Raw genomic sequence first — 13862 nt, 5'->3', positions numbered from 1 at the left:
TGAAGCCGTGTGGGTGTGACCACTTGAGGCAACCCATATGGCATGTACGCAGTACGCTTATGCATGGATTGGACAAGTCACAAGTAGCTTGTCCGGAACCTGCCAGAATGTTGCGTAAGGACCATAAATCATTGCAGCGTAACTGGTGGTTGTGTGCAATGAATATCTTCATCATGGGTGGTGGGTTGGGGTTTGGTCATAAGAAATACTTTGACTTTGGGCCATTTATATATGCAAGTAGAATCTGACATTACGCGGTTCGCATTTAGTAGCAGTACTGTAGTATCCTGTGTCAGTTTTACACAGCTCACGAGATCAACCTTCATCACCGCTGCTTTAGTTTCTTCCTTTATTTTTTTCAGACACGGGCCAGCTACTACTAGACAACCAAACTCATTAACTCCATTGAAGCACTTCATGAATCTTGTCATCTCTTTCCAAATTCAAGTTTATAAATAGCGTATGATCGTTATCATTCCGATATAGTAAATTAACATATATCATCTCTACACATAAACAAAATGGGTAGTCATGGTATCCGTGGTTTAACGTTTACGATATTAAGTTTCTTATGGCTAATTAGTATGGAATCGTGTTTTTCACAAGTCGATCAGCAGGATCCACAAGTTCCTGGATTTTTCATATTTGGAGACTCCCTAGTTGACAATGGAAATAACAATGGTATACTTAGCCTTGCTAGAGCTAACTATGCGCCTTACGGTATTGACTTCCCTGAAGGTGCTTCCGGAAGGTTTAACAACGGCCTGACGATGGTTGATGTCTTAGGTGTGTGTCAGGTTTATGGTTCCCCATGTTTAATATGAATGTCGTGAGTAATTAAAAGTTCATTGACATGAATTAATTTCTTCTTTTGCAGCTCAACTCCTTGGGCTTCCAAATCTAATTCCTCCATACGCGAGGACAAGAGGTCCTGCGCTTTTAAGAGGAGCCAATTTTGCATCTGGTGCGTCTGGTATTAGGGATGAAACCGGCAATAATCTGGTATGCAACTTTGTTATCCAGCAAGCTAGTCAAACTATTTGGTTATGATTTCCCTTCTAATTTTTGGCGATTGATGAATTTACAGGGAGCTCACGTGTCAATGAATCAACAAGTAGCAAACTTCGCGAGAGTGGTACAACAGATGAGAAGGGCGTTCAGAAGAGATGATAATGCCATGAGTGCTTACTTGAGCAAATGTATTTTCTATTGTGGACTGGGAAGTAATGATTACCTTAACAATTATTTCATGACTAGTTTCTATGCAACCAGCCGTCAATACACTCCGGCAGCTTATGCTGCATCTCTTCTTCAAGACTATTCCCGCCAATTAACGGTATGTCAGTTCCATCACTTTCTCTTCATATATTTTGGGATATCGGACAATTGCATTAGTTTTCTTACCCTTTGATCTTTCGTTTTATTTTAAAATCTTAGCAACTCTATCAATTGGGAGCTCGCAAGATTGTAGTAACAGCAGTTGGGGGGATAGGTTGCATACCTTACCAATTAGCACGAGTCAATCCTCGCAACCGTACTGCTAATAGCCAGTGTAATGAAGATATAAACAAGGCAATATACATTTTTAATGCTGGGCTTCTAAACCTGGTGAAAAGCTTCAACAACGGCCGACTACCTGGTGCACAGTTTGTGTATTTGAATGTAATCGAGAGCGCAAAAGATCTCGTCATAAATGGCGCTGCTTATGGTAATACAAATGAAATCCGGCACAGTTATCTGTGTACTTTATTCTTGTTCATACGTTTACTATTTTTTTTGTTTTATAATCTGTAGGATTTGAGGTTTTTGACAAGGGATGTTGTGGTGTGGGAAGAAACAATGGGGAGATAACTTGTCTTCCGCTGCAACGACCATGCCCGGATCGTAGTAAGTACCTATTTTGGGATGCATTTCATCCTACAGAAGCTGCAAATATCATCTTGGGGAAGAAAGCGTTTAGTTCGAATTCTGCAACTGATGTTTATCCCATGAACATTCAAAAATTAGCAATGCTGTAAGGCTTAGCTATAATTGAAGAGCTTAACTTGAAAAAGACATTGAATTATTTTCAGCAGTACTGTTAACCCTTTGTAACTGCTTATTGTGAATGCTTGTGTATCATTTCAATATTTTCAACTAATTATATAAGCTTTTAGTATCATTTATTGCTTGACTTGTCTTGACTATAAATGGATTAAACCGATCTCCGGTGTCCCATCTGGTCAATTGGTCGCTTAAAATTCCACGTCGTCAATCCACGTGTCACCAATCCAGTGACAATTTCAAAAGGGCTCCCTGCCTTCATCCAATGAGATGTCTTTCAGTAACACTCTCTTTCTCTTCCATTTCTTCAGTTTCCTTTTCCACCACCATAAGAAAAATCCCAGCTGCCTGTTTTTTGTATTGGTCCTAGGAGGATTCTGATGGAGGTAATTTTTCATTCTTACTTGTACAAATTTGATTTTAATTAACATTAGATTTGTGGAGAGTGTTGTTTAAATTCATTTTTCATTAACCTTGCTAGGGTGATAGCTAATTCACATACACATTTGGTTGGTAATCTAGTTTAGTAATTATTGACTGGCATCTAGATTGGAATTTTAGTGATGGGAGAATTTTGTGTAGGTTTTAGATTTATTTTTTTATTGGGCAATTTTAAAAAATTGGGGGTTTGTTGAAGATGATTTCACCTCTAATCTAAGAACACATGATAGAATTGGAATAGTATAGGAAAGGTAATGATGCTCATTTGGAAGCAACTATGGATGTCCATAGTTTCACCAGTTAACTAAACTAATGAATGGCGTTGCGAAAACGTACAATGATGGGCACTCTTTATTGAGGGATCTCTTGGAAATTCAGATGATGCCGATTTGGGAGAAGGCTTTGAGTGGACAGGAGTGAAGTTAAGGGATTTTGGCTTCTGATCATAATTTATTCTTAGTGTACTATTGAATGTGGGTATCTGAAGTTGTCTTAAAAGCTGTTGTTGTGGATGCACAAAAATTGAATTAACACTTACACTGAGTGACTAGTCAACTGAATGTGCATCTCTATAGGTTAAACGTCTTGGTGGAATTTTCACTTCTTTTAAATGCCAGTTGGATTAAGATTGGATTTCATTCAGAACCATGTCTTGATGTTGGTTTACGGCTTTCATATGAGCTTTGTCGATTGCAGACTTGTTATTTTTTGTTCAATTATCTCTTTTCTGATCATAATCCGCACTTGCAAACCCGAGGATATTCTCCCTTCAGTTGCAAAAGGATTTGGAGCTCATACAGTTATAGATTATGTTAATTTTGTTATAAATGATATTGAAGCTAGAGCAATTGTTCTGCAATGAATTTCTTTCATGTACTGCACTATATGATTCGTTAATCAAGCTTTTGATGATTGAGTTGTTTTGATATTCAGATTTATGCCCATAAAGAAACTTGTAGCGAGGAGAAACTTGTCAAGATAGGTTTGCAAGGAGTATCTCTACTATCGGAGGGATCGACATCCACCAGTCGAAATCCTAAAATGTGAAGCTTGAGCTTACTTGGGGAAGTACGATGATCTCCCATTTTATCCGAGTATATCCGAGTAATTTACCAGACATATATGTACCCAATTTCGTAAGGTACGTAAATCTAGAAGTACATTCCAGTGTTTTAGGAGTTACATTTGTTTTTGAGGTTAGATGAGGTTATCCTCAATACCACCATATCTGCCATGATGAATCAACTTGCAGTCTGTTGAATCCAAGCGTGCAATTCATGGATGCTTTAAACTTCTACCGTCTATTGGGCCACTTCCCAGCACCGATCTTGGCAAGATGTTCCTTTGCTTGACCAGCTTGGTTTCATTCAATAAGGGGCAAGTCACCGAGCACTTTTTCGGTCATAATGTTTTGCTGATTATTAAGATGCATACTTTGTTTTATTGTACTCACTAGTAATACCTGAATGAATCAGAAAATGAGAAGTGTGTCAAATTGATTAAGGATTAGAATAATAACAAGACTCCCTCATTCTCTGTTTTGTGAAATGCAGGCAAAAAAAGGAATGTACTTCATTGGCCGTGAAAGTGCAGCGCTGGACAGAGTGCACGAGTATCTCTGGAAGAAGGTAGGCATCTCAGATTATACAATTAGCCGTTGCGTTATTAGAGCGGATAGAAACGTGAAATCGAAGATAGTAATGTGCTTTTTCTTTCAGTTTGAAACTTTGAAAAATCTTCAATCCATTTTTTTAATATAGTTAGCTAAATTAATCTCAAATGATTTGCTAAAGGTGTACAGTGAAAATACAAAGTAAAACGACAAAACGGCAGGTTCGTTTATTGATAAGCCCCAGCCACTTTTTTTCTTCTTCTCTCTCAACTTTCTTCTCTTTTTTGAGTTTCAAAGTGGAGGAAGGTATTTTTTGTCTCATCATTTTAGTAAATTTCTACAAAAATCAAAAATCTTTAAAGATAACATCTTCAGCTATATCCATCAACGGTTGTAATGAATCCGGAGAAAACTTCCTTGCAAAAAGAAAACGATCATCATGATGATGTTTTTGATGCAGCATCCTCGACGAACCAGAGCCGTTTATTTTCTTCTCCTCCTCCTCATCGTCAGTACCACCATATCTGAGTTTATCTCCTCTAAGCTTGATGATCAACTCAGGGTTCACTTCTGAAGCTTCATAAGTACGAGGATGACCGTCGGATCTTCCATGCCAGTCAACATGAGTCAAAGTTGCAGGTATACATCCCTGTGGATCAAGCATATTCATCAGTGTCGGAAAATAATGTTCTTCCGGGTAACAGACATCCCATTGCAGACAAGGAAGTTTAAATTTCGACCATAAACGTCGATCTCGGACAACTAATCTTGCATGTTTACGGGTCAAGACGAAGAACTGTGATCCGATTCGAAACTTATCAAATGGAATTTCCGGTAACATAATATCTAATCCACGCGCAACCCATCTATCGTAAGCTCCTGGTTCATTAGGTAGTATCTCGATGAAGCTTTTCTTTGATCGGATTAATGTATTGTAAGTGAAATTAAACGAATGAAGAGGAATACAAGTAGAAGAAATGAGAGCAAACATGGAATTTGAAGAATCATGAATTAGAGCATGAGCAAGAAGACGACGAGCTGCAGAAATTAAAGATGGAGTGAATCTCTTTGTGGGTTTTGACGAAGGAATTACTCGGTTGTTAAAAACACCTGTGAATGGTGAGTCGTAAGTTTGATTTGGATCAGCATGAATGTATATGTTGTAAAGGTTTTTATGATTTTGATGAATTTCTTCGGTTTGATTGAAAAACAGTTCCCAGAGTGGTGAAAATGGAAGTGGGGTTGTCGTAAGAAACATAAAAGCAATTTTTCTCGGTGAAGAAGGAGAAGAAGAAGAAGAAGAAGAAGAAGAAGAAGAAGAAGAAGAAGAAGAAGAAGAAGAAGAAGAAGAAGAAGAAGAAGAAGAAGAAGAAGAAGAAGAAGAAGAAGAAGGAAATGGTTTTGAGTTAACTCGGGAAGCGAGTTTGAATAGAGACTCATCATCGGTCGGTATTATGATTGGTGGTGGTGGTGGAGGGAGTAAGTTTCTTTTCGTGCCACTGTTAATGGTGGTGGGAGGAGTAGTAGTGGAAGTGAAAACTAGAGCTAGTGGCAGACAGAGGAGAAGAGCACAACAAAGAGAAAAAGGAGATGGAGAGATCAACATCATCATCTTATCAGGTTCCCTCAATTGTGAGACTGTGAGAGAGAGTACAAAGTAAAGTTGGAATTTTGAGAAGAAGAAGAAGTTGAATATTGAGTTGTTGAAAACTGAAATTGATAGAATAATGGGGAAAAGTTATTAGTTTTTTTCTTCCCCACATAAAATTTTCCAGCTCAAGCTCTCTCTTTTATGTCTTGTTATTTGATAAAAATTAAAACAAGTCTTACTTACTTATCTCAGTGTGGAAGGAAGAGCAGGTTGGAGTCCCTGTTTTAAGCTTAAAATTCAAACAAGTGGCGTGCATGCAAATTGTATTATAACAAGCGCTGATAAAAGCAATTTTGGATTTTCACGAATTTTGGCAACTCAAATGAAAAAGAAGAACATCTTGATGTTTTGCTCGTTTTCTTTTGCTTCTTTTGTCAAATTTGACGCAAGTATTATCATATTATTCGAAACGCAATAAACTACTACTAGTATTAAGTACCAACTTTTATATAAAATGATGTACGTCAGACTTGTTGGTGTACCTACAGTACTGACCCCTGATTGATGTTTGGATTTCTAGGAAATTAAACACTTGATGAGTGCAGATATATTGAGCATGTCTGTGATGAGTTTGAAGTTGAACTTTGAAGTCTACTCAGAAATATCAGCTATATCATCAGTTGTAAGACGCTTCACATGAAATGAGCTTACAAGCTTTCTGCAACCCATGCCATCACTTTTCCAATGGCTCGTAGCATTTAGAAACATTTTGTTCGTGATCAGGGCTCTACGTGTCGGATACAGTATGTGGTGATGTGTTTGATACTGCAAATCATAATACACCTTTTCAGAATTTTGCTGATTTTCATTAATTAGCCATAGATAATTTTGCTGATTATCATTAATTAGCCATGGATAAATGGTAGTACTCCATTTTCAGAATTTTACTGATTAATTAATTAGCCACGGATAAAAAATGGTACGAAACTAATTCTGACTTTATTTTTTTGATCGGTAAAAAAGATAAGGTGCTGACAGTTAATGATTTTATCACTGTATAAGTGAAAATCTTTATCACATTGAAAAAAGAAATAAAGTTCATCACGTAGATTTCAGACACAGACACACACCTCTTATGAGTGAGAATTAACGGACACAAAGCACAAAGCATGTAGAGAGACGACACGTGTCTATAACATGAATATTTGCAGAAACGTGACAGACATGGTGTAACCATGGTGTTAGTGAAACTTGTCAATGGTACTTTGGATCATGGCCTGTTCTTTTCAGTAGGTTGCAGGTATTACTGGGCTTCAGTGATGCAGATTGGGGAGGGTCTCCTGACGATAGAAGATCCATTTCTGGATTCTGCCTTCTCTTTGGCGATAATCTAATCTTTTGGTCTACTAAGAAGCAAGCAACAATAGTTGGGTATTCTACAAAAGCTGATACAAACTTGCTCAAGCTGCCGTAGAATTGTTTGGGTGATGCATGAATTGACACACCTGATTGACTACAAAACACAATTCTGGCTTAGCGCAAGTTACAGGGACATTTTACCCGTATTCAGTGGGATTAGCTAGAACATCATTGTCATGATGACTGATCTTTTGAGAAGTAAAAGCAGGAGTTGAACAAGTCTTACCACTAATTATGTGGTAATTTATGTGGAGCATATATTCTCAACCAAGGGAAACAAGAGCAACAAAATCTTTTGAGAGAAGCGTAATTGGGTTTTCTGTGAAAAAATCTCTCAAATGGGGAATGAAAGTTGATGGACTTGGTCGGAGATCTATTGATAATGAAATTAGATGCTAAGAATGCATCAACCCAAAAAGACTCAGGAGGTTGGCTTGAATGAGAAAGTGTACCAATGTCTAACGGAAGTTTATGTTTAGCTGCTGCAACACCATTCTTCTCAAATATGTATAGGAATGTAACTTCATGTTTGATTCCATGAATAACAATCAAACTAGTTATCTCACCATTAATGATTCACCTATCTGATATAATAGTATTGATTTTAAGAGAAAATGAATTATCAATTTAATCTTTGAAATTATAGAAAACGGTCTTGAAATCATAGGTAGCATATAAAAGAAACAACCAACATAATTTAGTAAAATCGTCAATAATATTTACTTAATAGAGATAACCACCATTACAGCGCCACTTGAGAGGGTCGATACAGGTACATATGCGACATTTGTAGATGCCTAGAACTAAAACTAAAAAAAAAAATACAAATTTGTCATATAGAGAATTACACACTCCCTGCAAAGTTGGAAAACAGGGATGTGCAATTCTTTGATGCAAAATAACTTGAGAATCAATGATTGTAATACCCAAATTTTTCGCATGGGCATGCTCAAAGATGTGTCATTGGATTGAGATGAAGCTTCATCTCAAGATTACGTAGCGTATTGAGAGTAACATTGGCCTAGGGCCAATAATGCACCACTATGGTGCATTACTAGGGTTACATTGGCCTAGGGCCAATAATGCACCACTATATGGCGCATTACGAAGGCTATATTGGTTAAGGGTCAATGTCGCACCATCATGGTACATCAGGTCAGTTGGTAGGATGACCTTGAGAAAAGTAGCGCTACCATAGCGTATTATAAAGGTTATTGGCCAAAAGGCCAATAACGCGGTACAATGACGCATTTCCGAGGGAATATTGCGCTAATATAGCATGGGAAATTTTTGGATGTGGAACGAAGTGTAGAACTGATTGGCACCACAAGCATGGGAAAAATTTCGCTTATGAAATTTGTTATTATATTTTGAAAGTGTTGCCTAAATATAATCAGATGTGTTAGCAAGTTTGCAGCAAGTACCTGCAAGGTCACCGTACACGTCTTCTCCTTCAAAACCATCTTCACAACCACCTCAATCAACTCAACGCCCTCCAGATAATCCATTTTCTTCACCAGACACCATAACAACACAAATTCCAACTTGAATATCAATGCTGCGATTAAGAGAAACAATTTAAAGGATATGTTTGTATCTTAAATCTCCTAGATGAGCGCTAAGTATTTTCTTACCATGTGATATCATCTAAATAAAGTTGATATGAAGAGTTACATATTAACTATGGTATTTACGTATTATATTTAACTATCTTGGAATAATAAAGTATCTTTTGGTTGAATTCATTACGTTTCCTTTCGTACCTTTGCCAATTTTTATCGACAAAAAGGGGGAGGACTATTTAGTTGTTTCTCACTACATACATATGGTCTACAGATCATTATGTAAGGAGGAGCGAATGAATAACCTATAGGTTTACCTATTATACAAAAGATGTGAGTATTGATTAAGGGAGAGAAACATATCAACGTAGTATTACTTCAAAGTTGGGATACAATTGAACTTTGGAGAAGATAATAATACTATGTTTCTGTATAACGACGATTGAGACTATTTGTTTTCAAAGTTGTTATCATTATGGATACGGATCTTCAACAACAACTATGCTGAGTTGAACACATTCAGAATCATTGCAACTTGAAGTAACGAAAAATTCAAGGAGTTGAAGAAACCAAGGAAATCAAGGCATGATGGAATCGAGGAGTTTTTAAAGTTTTATTTTTTATCCGTATTGATAGTTTTATGGGGAGATTGTTAGAGCATAGCTAGGTCGAACTCACAAGTGTTGTTATCTCAAGCTCGTTGTCAAATTTAGTAGTCAAAACTATATCTTGATTTCAAGTATACAATTAGTTAAGTCTCGTATTAGGATAGAAGTGTAGTTGAAAAACGGACATCATATCATTGCGATTTACCGTTCGAAGTCTAAGATCAACCAAAGCTTTTGGAAAACTTCTTCAACTAAAGGTAAGTGAAGAGTGAACCACCTATTTCTCAAGTGAAAAAGAGGGGGTATAACAACCACACCCAATGATTCGTTCGACAATATGTATGGACTAAACTCCAATTTAGTTCCGGGAGCTCCAACTTAAAAGCGAGATTCAATCAAGAATTATATCAAAGAGTTTTTTTCCCTTTCTCAGTATAATCAGCAAATCGAACAGATAGAATCCGTGAGCCTTATTGATATAAGAAATAACTTGGACGGTACCAAAGACCAATGCCCACGTGTCAATCAAGTTTTATCCAACAAACAAGGTCGGATTTATCAACTGATTGAACTACGCACAACCTGTGATATTTCAATTATATAAACAAATATAACAAGGAAATTAAATAACACAAACACCAGAAATCTTGTTAACGAGAAAACCGCAAATGCAGAAAACTTTGGGACCTAGTCCAGATTTGAACACCACACTGTATTAAGCCGCTACAGACTCTAGCCTACTACAAGTTAACTTCGGACTGGAATGTAGTTGAGCCCTAACCAAGTCTCACATCGATTAAGCTAAAGTCGTGTTCCTTACGACTCTAGAACCACGCTGGATTCTGCGCACTTGATTCCCTTAGATGATCTCACCCACAACTAAGAGTTGCTACGACCAAAAGTTGAAGACTTATAAACAAATCTGTCTCCCACAGATATGTCTATCCTTTATTTTGTTTGTTTCGTATTTTGATACAAAGATCAAGGTGAACAGGAACCAAATAATAATACGGTCTTATATTCCCGAAGAACAACCTAGAAATATTAGTCACCTCAAAATAACCTAACCGATTAACATAAGAAGTTATTGCGGAATCACAAGATTCTGGACGAAGAACTGTTGTGATTACTTTTTATATCTTACTTATCAGAGATAAATCTCTAGAAAATATTAGAGAAGATAAAACTCAATACGATAGAAAAAGTAAGATCAACATACGCAACTATAGAAAACAGTTGGATCTGTCTTCACGAATGCCAAATGAAATCTTCAGGTCATTAACCTAATGATGGTTTTGGAAAACCTAGGTTAAAGGGTAATCAACTCTAGTTCGCAACTAGGACACAAGAAAGTGTTGGGATTGGATTTTCCAGTTGCTAGAGTTCTCCCTTATATAGTCTTTCAAATCAGGGTTGCTTACAATCAAAGCTAAGATAGGTTAATAACAAAACATTCAATATTCACCATTAGATGGACTCCTGATTTAAGATTCAAGCTAAGTTTGCTTAGAAATTAAGCAATTAATATCCACCGTTAGATGGTCTTAGATTGTTACACACAAAGGAAATATACTTATATTTAGATATGGGTTACTGTACCTAAACGTGTATATTTAGTTGGCTCAATAACAGTTAACCAAAGTTATCCATATGAACACTTTTGTCTCGTATTCATCTAACACTTCTAGATCAAATATAAAGATCAATCAATCATGATAGATAATCAAATTAACCTAATTGTGTTTCAAATAGAGTTGTTCAATTGTTCACTATCTCATAGAAATATATATGAACAAATTGAAACGAAATCGATTTGATTCGTAATCGTACAAAGTACTTATACAAGAATCAATTCATGAACATTAAGCCACGGTTTGCAAATTTAATTTTCATTTTTTAAATCATAAATGTTTTAGTTCATGAGTATGAGAATCATACATAACCGGTTTTAGAACTTAACCACTGTGTCCGCAAACTGGGTACTTGAACAGAAGCTCCGGACCTTGGCCTAGTCAAGCCATTTGCAAACCCGGTTCGCGAACAACCGTTCCGGACCCAACTCAGGTAAATCCTTTCGCATACTATGTACGCAAAAAAGAGTTTCGGACCTTCTCAGGTAAATATTTTCGCATACTAGGTACGCAAACAAGAGTTCCGGACCTGAATCATCACAATACAGTTCGCATACTAGGTATGCATACCGTGTTGTATCCATACATGGGTAATTGTTCTAAACTCTCATTTCAATAATTGAAATATCCTTGGAAGACGATAATGGTAATCTCACACATACCACTAGCTTCAAGTACTTTTCAGGTGATCGAATGATCAATACGAAACTTCCCGAGATAACATCAAATGACTGTCTCACACAAATCATATAAGATGTTAAAGGTAATTTTCACATGATCATCTTTTGACTTGATGAACATAGCTAAAGAAAAAATCTTCCAACATATATTTCGAGAAATTGATAAGTGAGATAAACTCGCCTCAAAATATCAAATGTGTATAATGTAAAAGTCTATATAGATATACGACTTAGTCTCATTAGAAGATAGAATAAAATAGATTTCCGAGTGATAGATAAATTTTAGTCTCCACATACTTTTTGTTGATGAAGTTCCTCCAAGCTCCTCAGTAAAACTTCCTCTTAAATTGGTGAACGCCATGAAGCCTAAAGCTCAACTACACATTCTATCCTAATCCGAGACATAGCTATAAGTAGACGAGAAATCAAGTATATAGTTTTGATCAACTAAACATGACAAACAAGCTTGAGATAGCAATACTTATGAGTTCGACGGAGCAGTTTTCTGACAATCTTCCCCTTTATCAATTTTAGTGACAAAACTTTCAATACATATGGATTACAAAATAAATAAACTTTGTAGCTTCTCATTCATCATGCTTGATTTCCTTGGCTCTTCAACTTTTCTTGAATTCTTCATTACTCAAAGTACTCCAGCGATTCTGAACGTGTTTAAATCAACATCATTGTTGTTGAAGATTCGTAGCCATAACAATAAGAAAACAGATGTTCTCAATCATTATTATACAGTATCATAGTATTATTATATAGAATCAAAGTACAATTGTATCACAAATTTAAAATAATATTATGGTGATATGTATCATTCCCCCTTAGTCAATACTTACATCTTACATTGAAAACCACTCCCCCTTACATAATGATCCGTAAACCATATGTATATAGTATGAAATACCAAATAATTCTCCCCCTTTTTGTCAATATAAATTGGCAAAGTTATGAAAACCACGGTATCATAATGAAATTTTCAAAAAGATACTTCATGACTAAAAGAGAACATATCAACTTTGTTTCGATTATTTCACATAGTCGAAACTTAGTGTATTCATCAAGGAGTTTATAAAGATACAAGATAACTCATAAATATTCCACAGTCGCACTCCCCACAAACATATGGCAATTAAGCACAAGTTCAATTAAGGACTCTCCCCCATTTGATGTCATTCCCAAGAGAACAACATGAGCGACCTTACTTTTACAAGAAAACAAGGATTTCTTTGGACATTAACAAACCACATGGATTTGTAACCAGTAAACTCGAATAAATTAACCACAAACAGACCTTATTAATTAATTTAATCATAAACACTCAACATAAGAAAATTTACGGAGCCATACAGTACTTTCACATAAAAGTGGTTCAGGGAAAGATCAATACTGCAGAATTTTTTCAAAAGTTCATTCTATCTTCTATCGATATTTGCATAAAGACATAATAGACTTAAAATTTGAGCATATATGAGATAAGCACGGTTCACGAACGTAAACACATATATATCTCATAAGCAATTGCAATATATGAAATCAAAAAGATTAAATACTCATAAATCATCTTCCAAATAACTTTAGAGTTTAAATAAATAAATCTAAAAACATTGCAAGATGAAAATCATTGAAATAGCTATGTGTAACCACAATAATTTCTAGGGATATTATGACTTTGGGTCCCAACTTTGTGACCAGTGTAGCATTTGGGTCCTAGAAAATTCGATATTAGAGTTTGGATCCCAAGACCGTAGATGACCGTCTTCACAGTTAGAGAAGCATGTTAAATACTGAAATGACCAAACAAAATTAAGTTTTCAATTTAATTACTAATCCGACCATTTTACTTTCTGTTAAACACAGGTATGGTTAAAAATACCCAGACTAACGACTGAGATTGTTTTTTCTTCGTTCTTCCTTTAACAAAACTCACGAACTTCATTCATCACCAAACCACACATGAACCAGTAGAAGAAAATTTCTCTCAACAAAACAAAATTGAAATGCCTCTATGAGTTTTAATTAACCCTAATGCCTAAAACCAAAAAGTATCTTAAACTTCTCAATAATCCATGATTACTATATAATTGTTGATTTTGACTTAGGATTTGTTGGGATTATTGGTTTTCCTTAATCCAAATTATTATTGGGTAAGTAACTGTGTTTTTATGTCTAAGGTCCTTATATGATTTTGACATGTTTGCATATGTGAAATTGAAGTAAATTAATTGATCATTTTGGTTTTGGGTTAGTGTTGCTGCTAAGAAAT

The 13862-nt window shown here is 35.8% G+C and overlaps 2 protein-coding genes across 4 annotated transcripts; one reads left to right on the top strand and one right to left on the bottom strand.

Moving 5' to 3' along the window:
• Positions 1-471: 471 nt before the first annotated feature.
• Positions 472-3865, top strand: LOC113306556 (GDSL esterase/lipase At1g33811-like). Of its 2 annotated transcripts, XM_026555479.1 has the most exons (7): positions 472-786; positions 878-1002; positions 1088-1336; positions 1438-1708; positions 1795-2429; positions 3418-3625; positions 3737-3865. In XM_026555479.1, exons 1-5 carry the CDS (start codon positions 522-524, stop codon positions 2016-2018), a joined length of 1134 nt encoding a protein of 377 aa, XP_026411264.1. In that variant the 5' UTR covers positions 472-521; the 3' UTR covers positions 2019-2429; positions 3418-3625; positions 3737-3865. The 2 variants fall into 2 exon arrangements, with proteins under 2 accessions (XP_026411264.1, XP_026411263.1); XM_026555478.1 differs by having other exon boundaries at positions 3418-3865.
• Positions 3866-4230: 365 nt separating this feature from the next.
• LOC113306555 (chitinase-like protein PB1E7.04c) lies at positions 4231-5877 on the bottom strand. 2 transcript variants are annotated; one of them, XM_026555477.1, is made up of 2 exons: positions 5450-5877; positions 4231-5380 (listed from the first exon to the last, which is right to left on the bottom strand). In XM_026555477.1, exons 1-2 carry the CDS (start codon positions 5706-5708, stop codon positions 4443-4445), a joined length of 1197 nt encoding a protein of 398 aa, XP_026411262.1. In that variant the 5' UTR covers positions 5709-5877; the 3' UTR covers positions 4231-4442. The 2 variants fall into 2 exon arrangements, with proteins under 2 accessions (XP_026411262.1, XP_026411261.1); XM_026555476.1 differs by having other exon boundaries at positions 4231-5877.
• Between the last annotated feature and the right edge of the window lie 7985 nt (positions 5878-13862).

This window comes from Papaver somniferum, chromosome 8 (genome assembly GCF_003573695.1).
Source record: "Papaver somniferum cultivar HN1 chromosome 8, ASM357369v1, whole genome shotgun sequence".
In the NCBI taxonomy this organism is placed as follows: Eukaryota; Viridiplantae; Streptophyta; class Magnoliopsida; order Ranunculales; family Papaveraceae; genus Papaver; species Papaver somniferum.
Note: the sequence above shows the minus strand (reverse complement) of the source record. Positions and strands in the feature narration are given on the sequence as shown.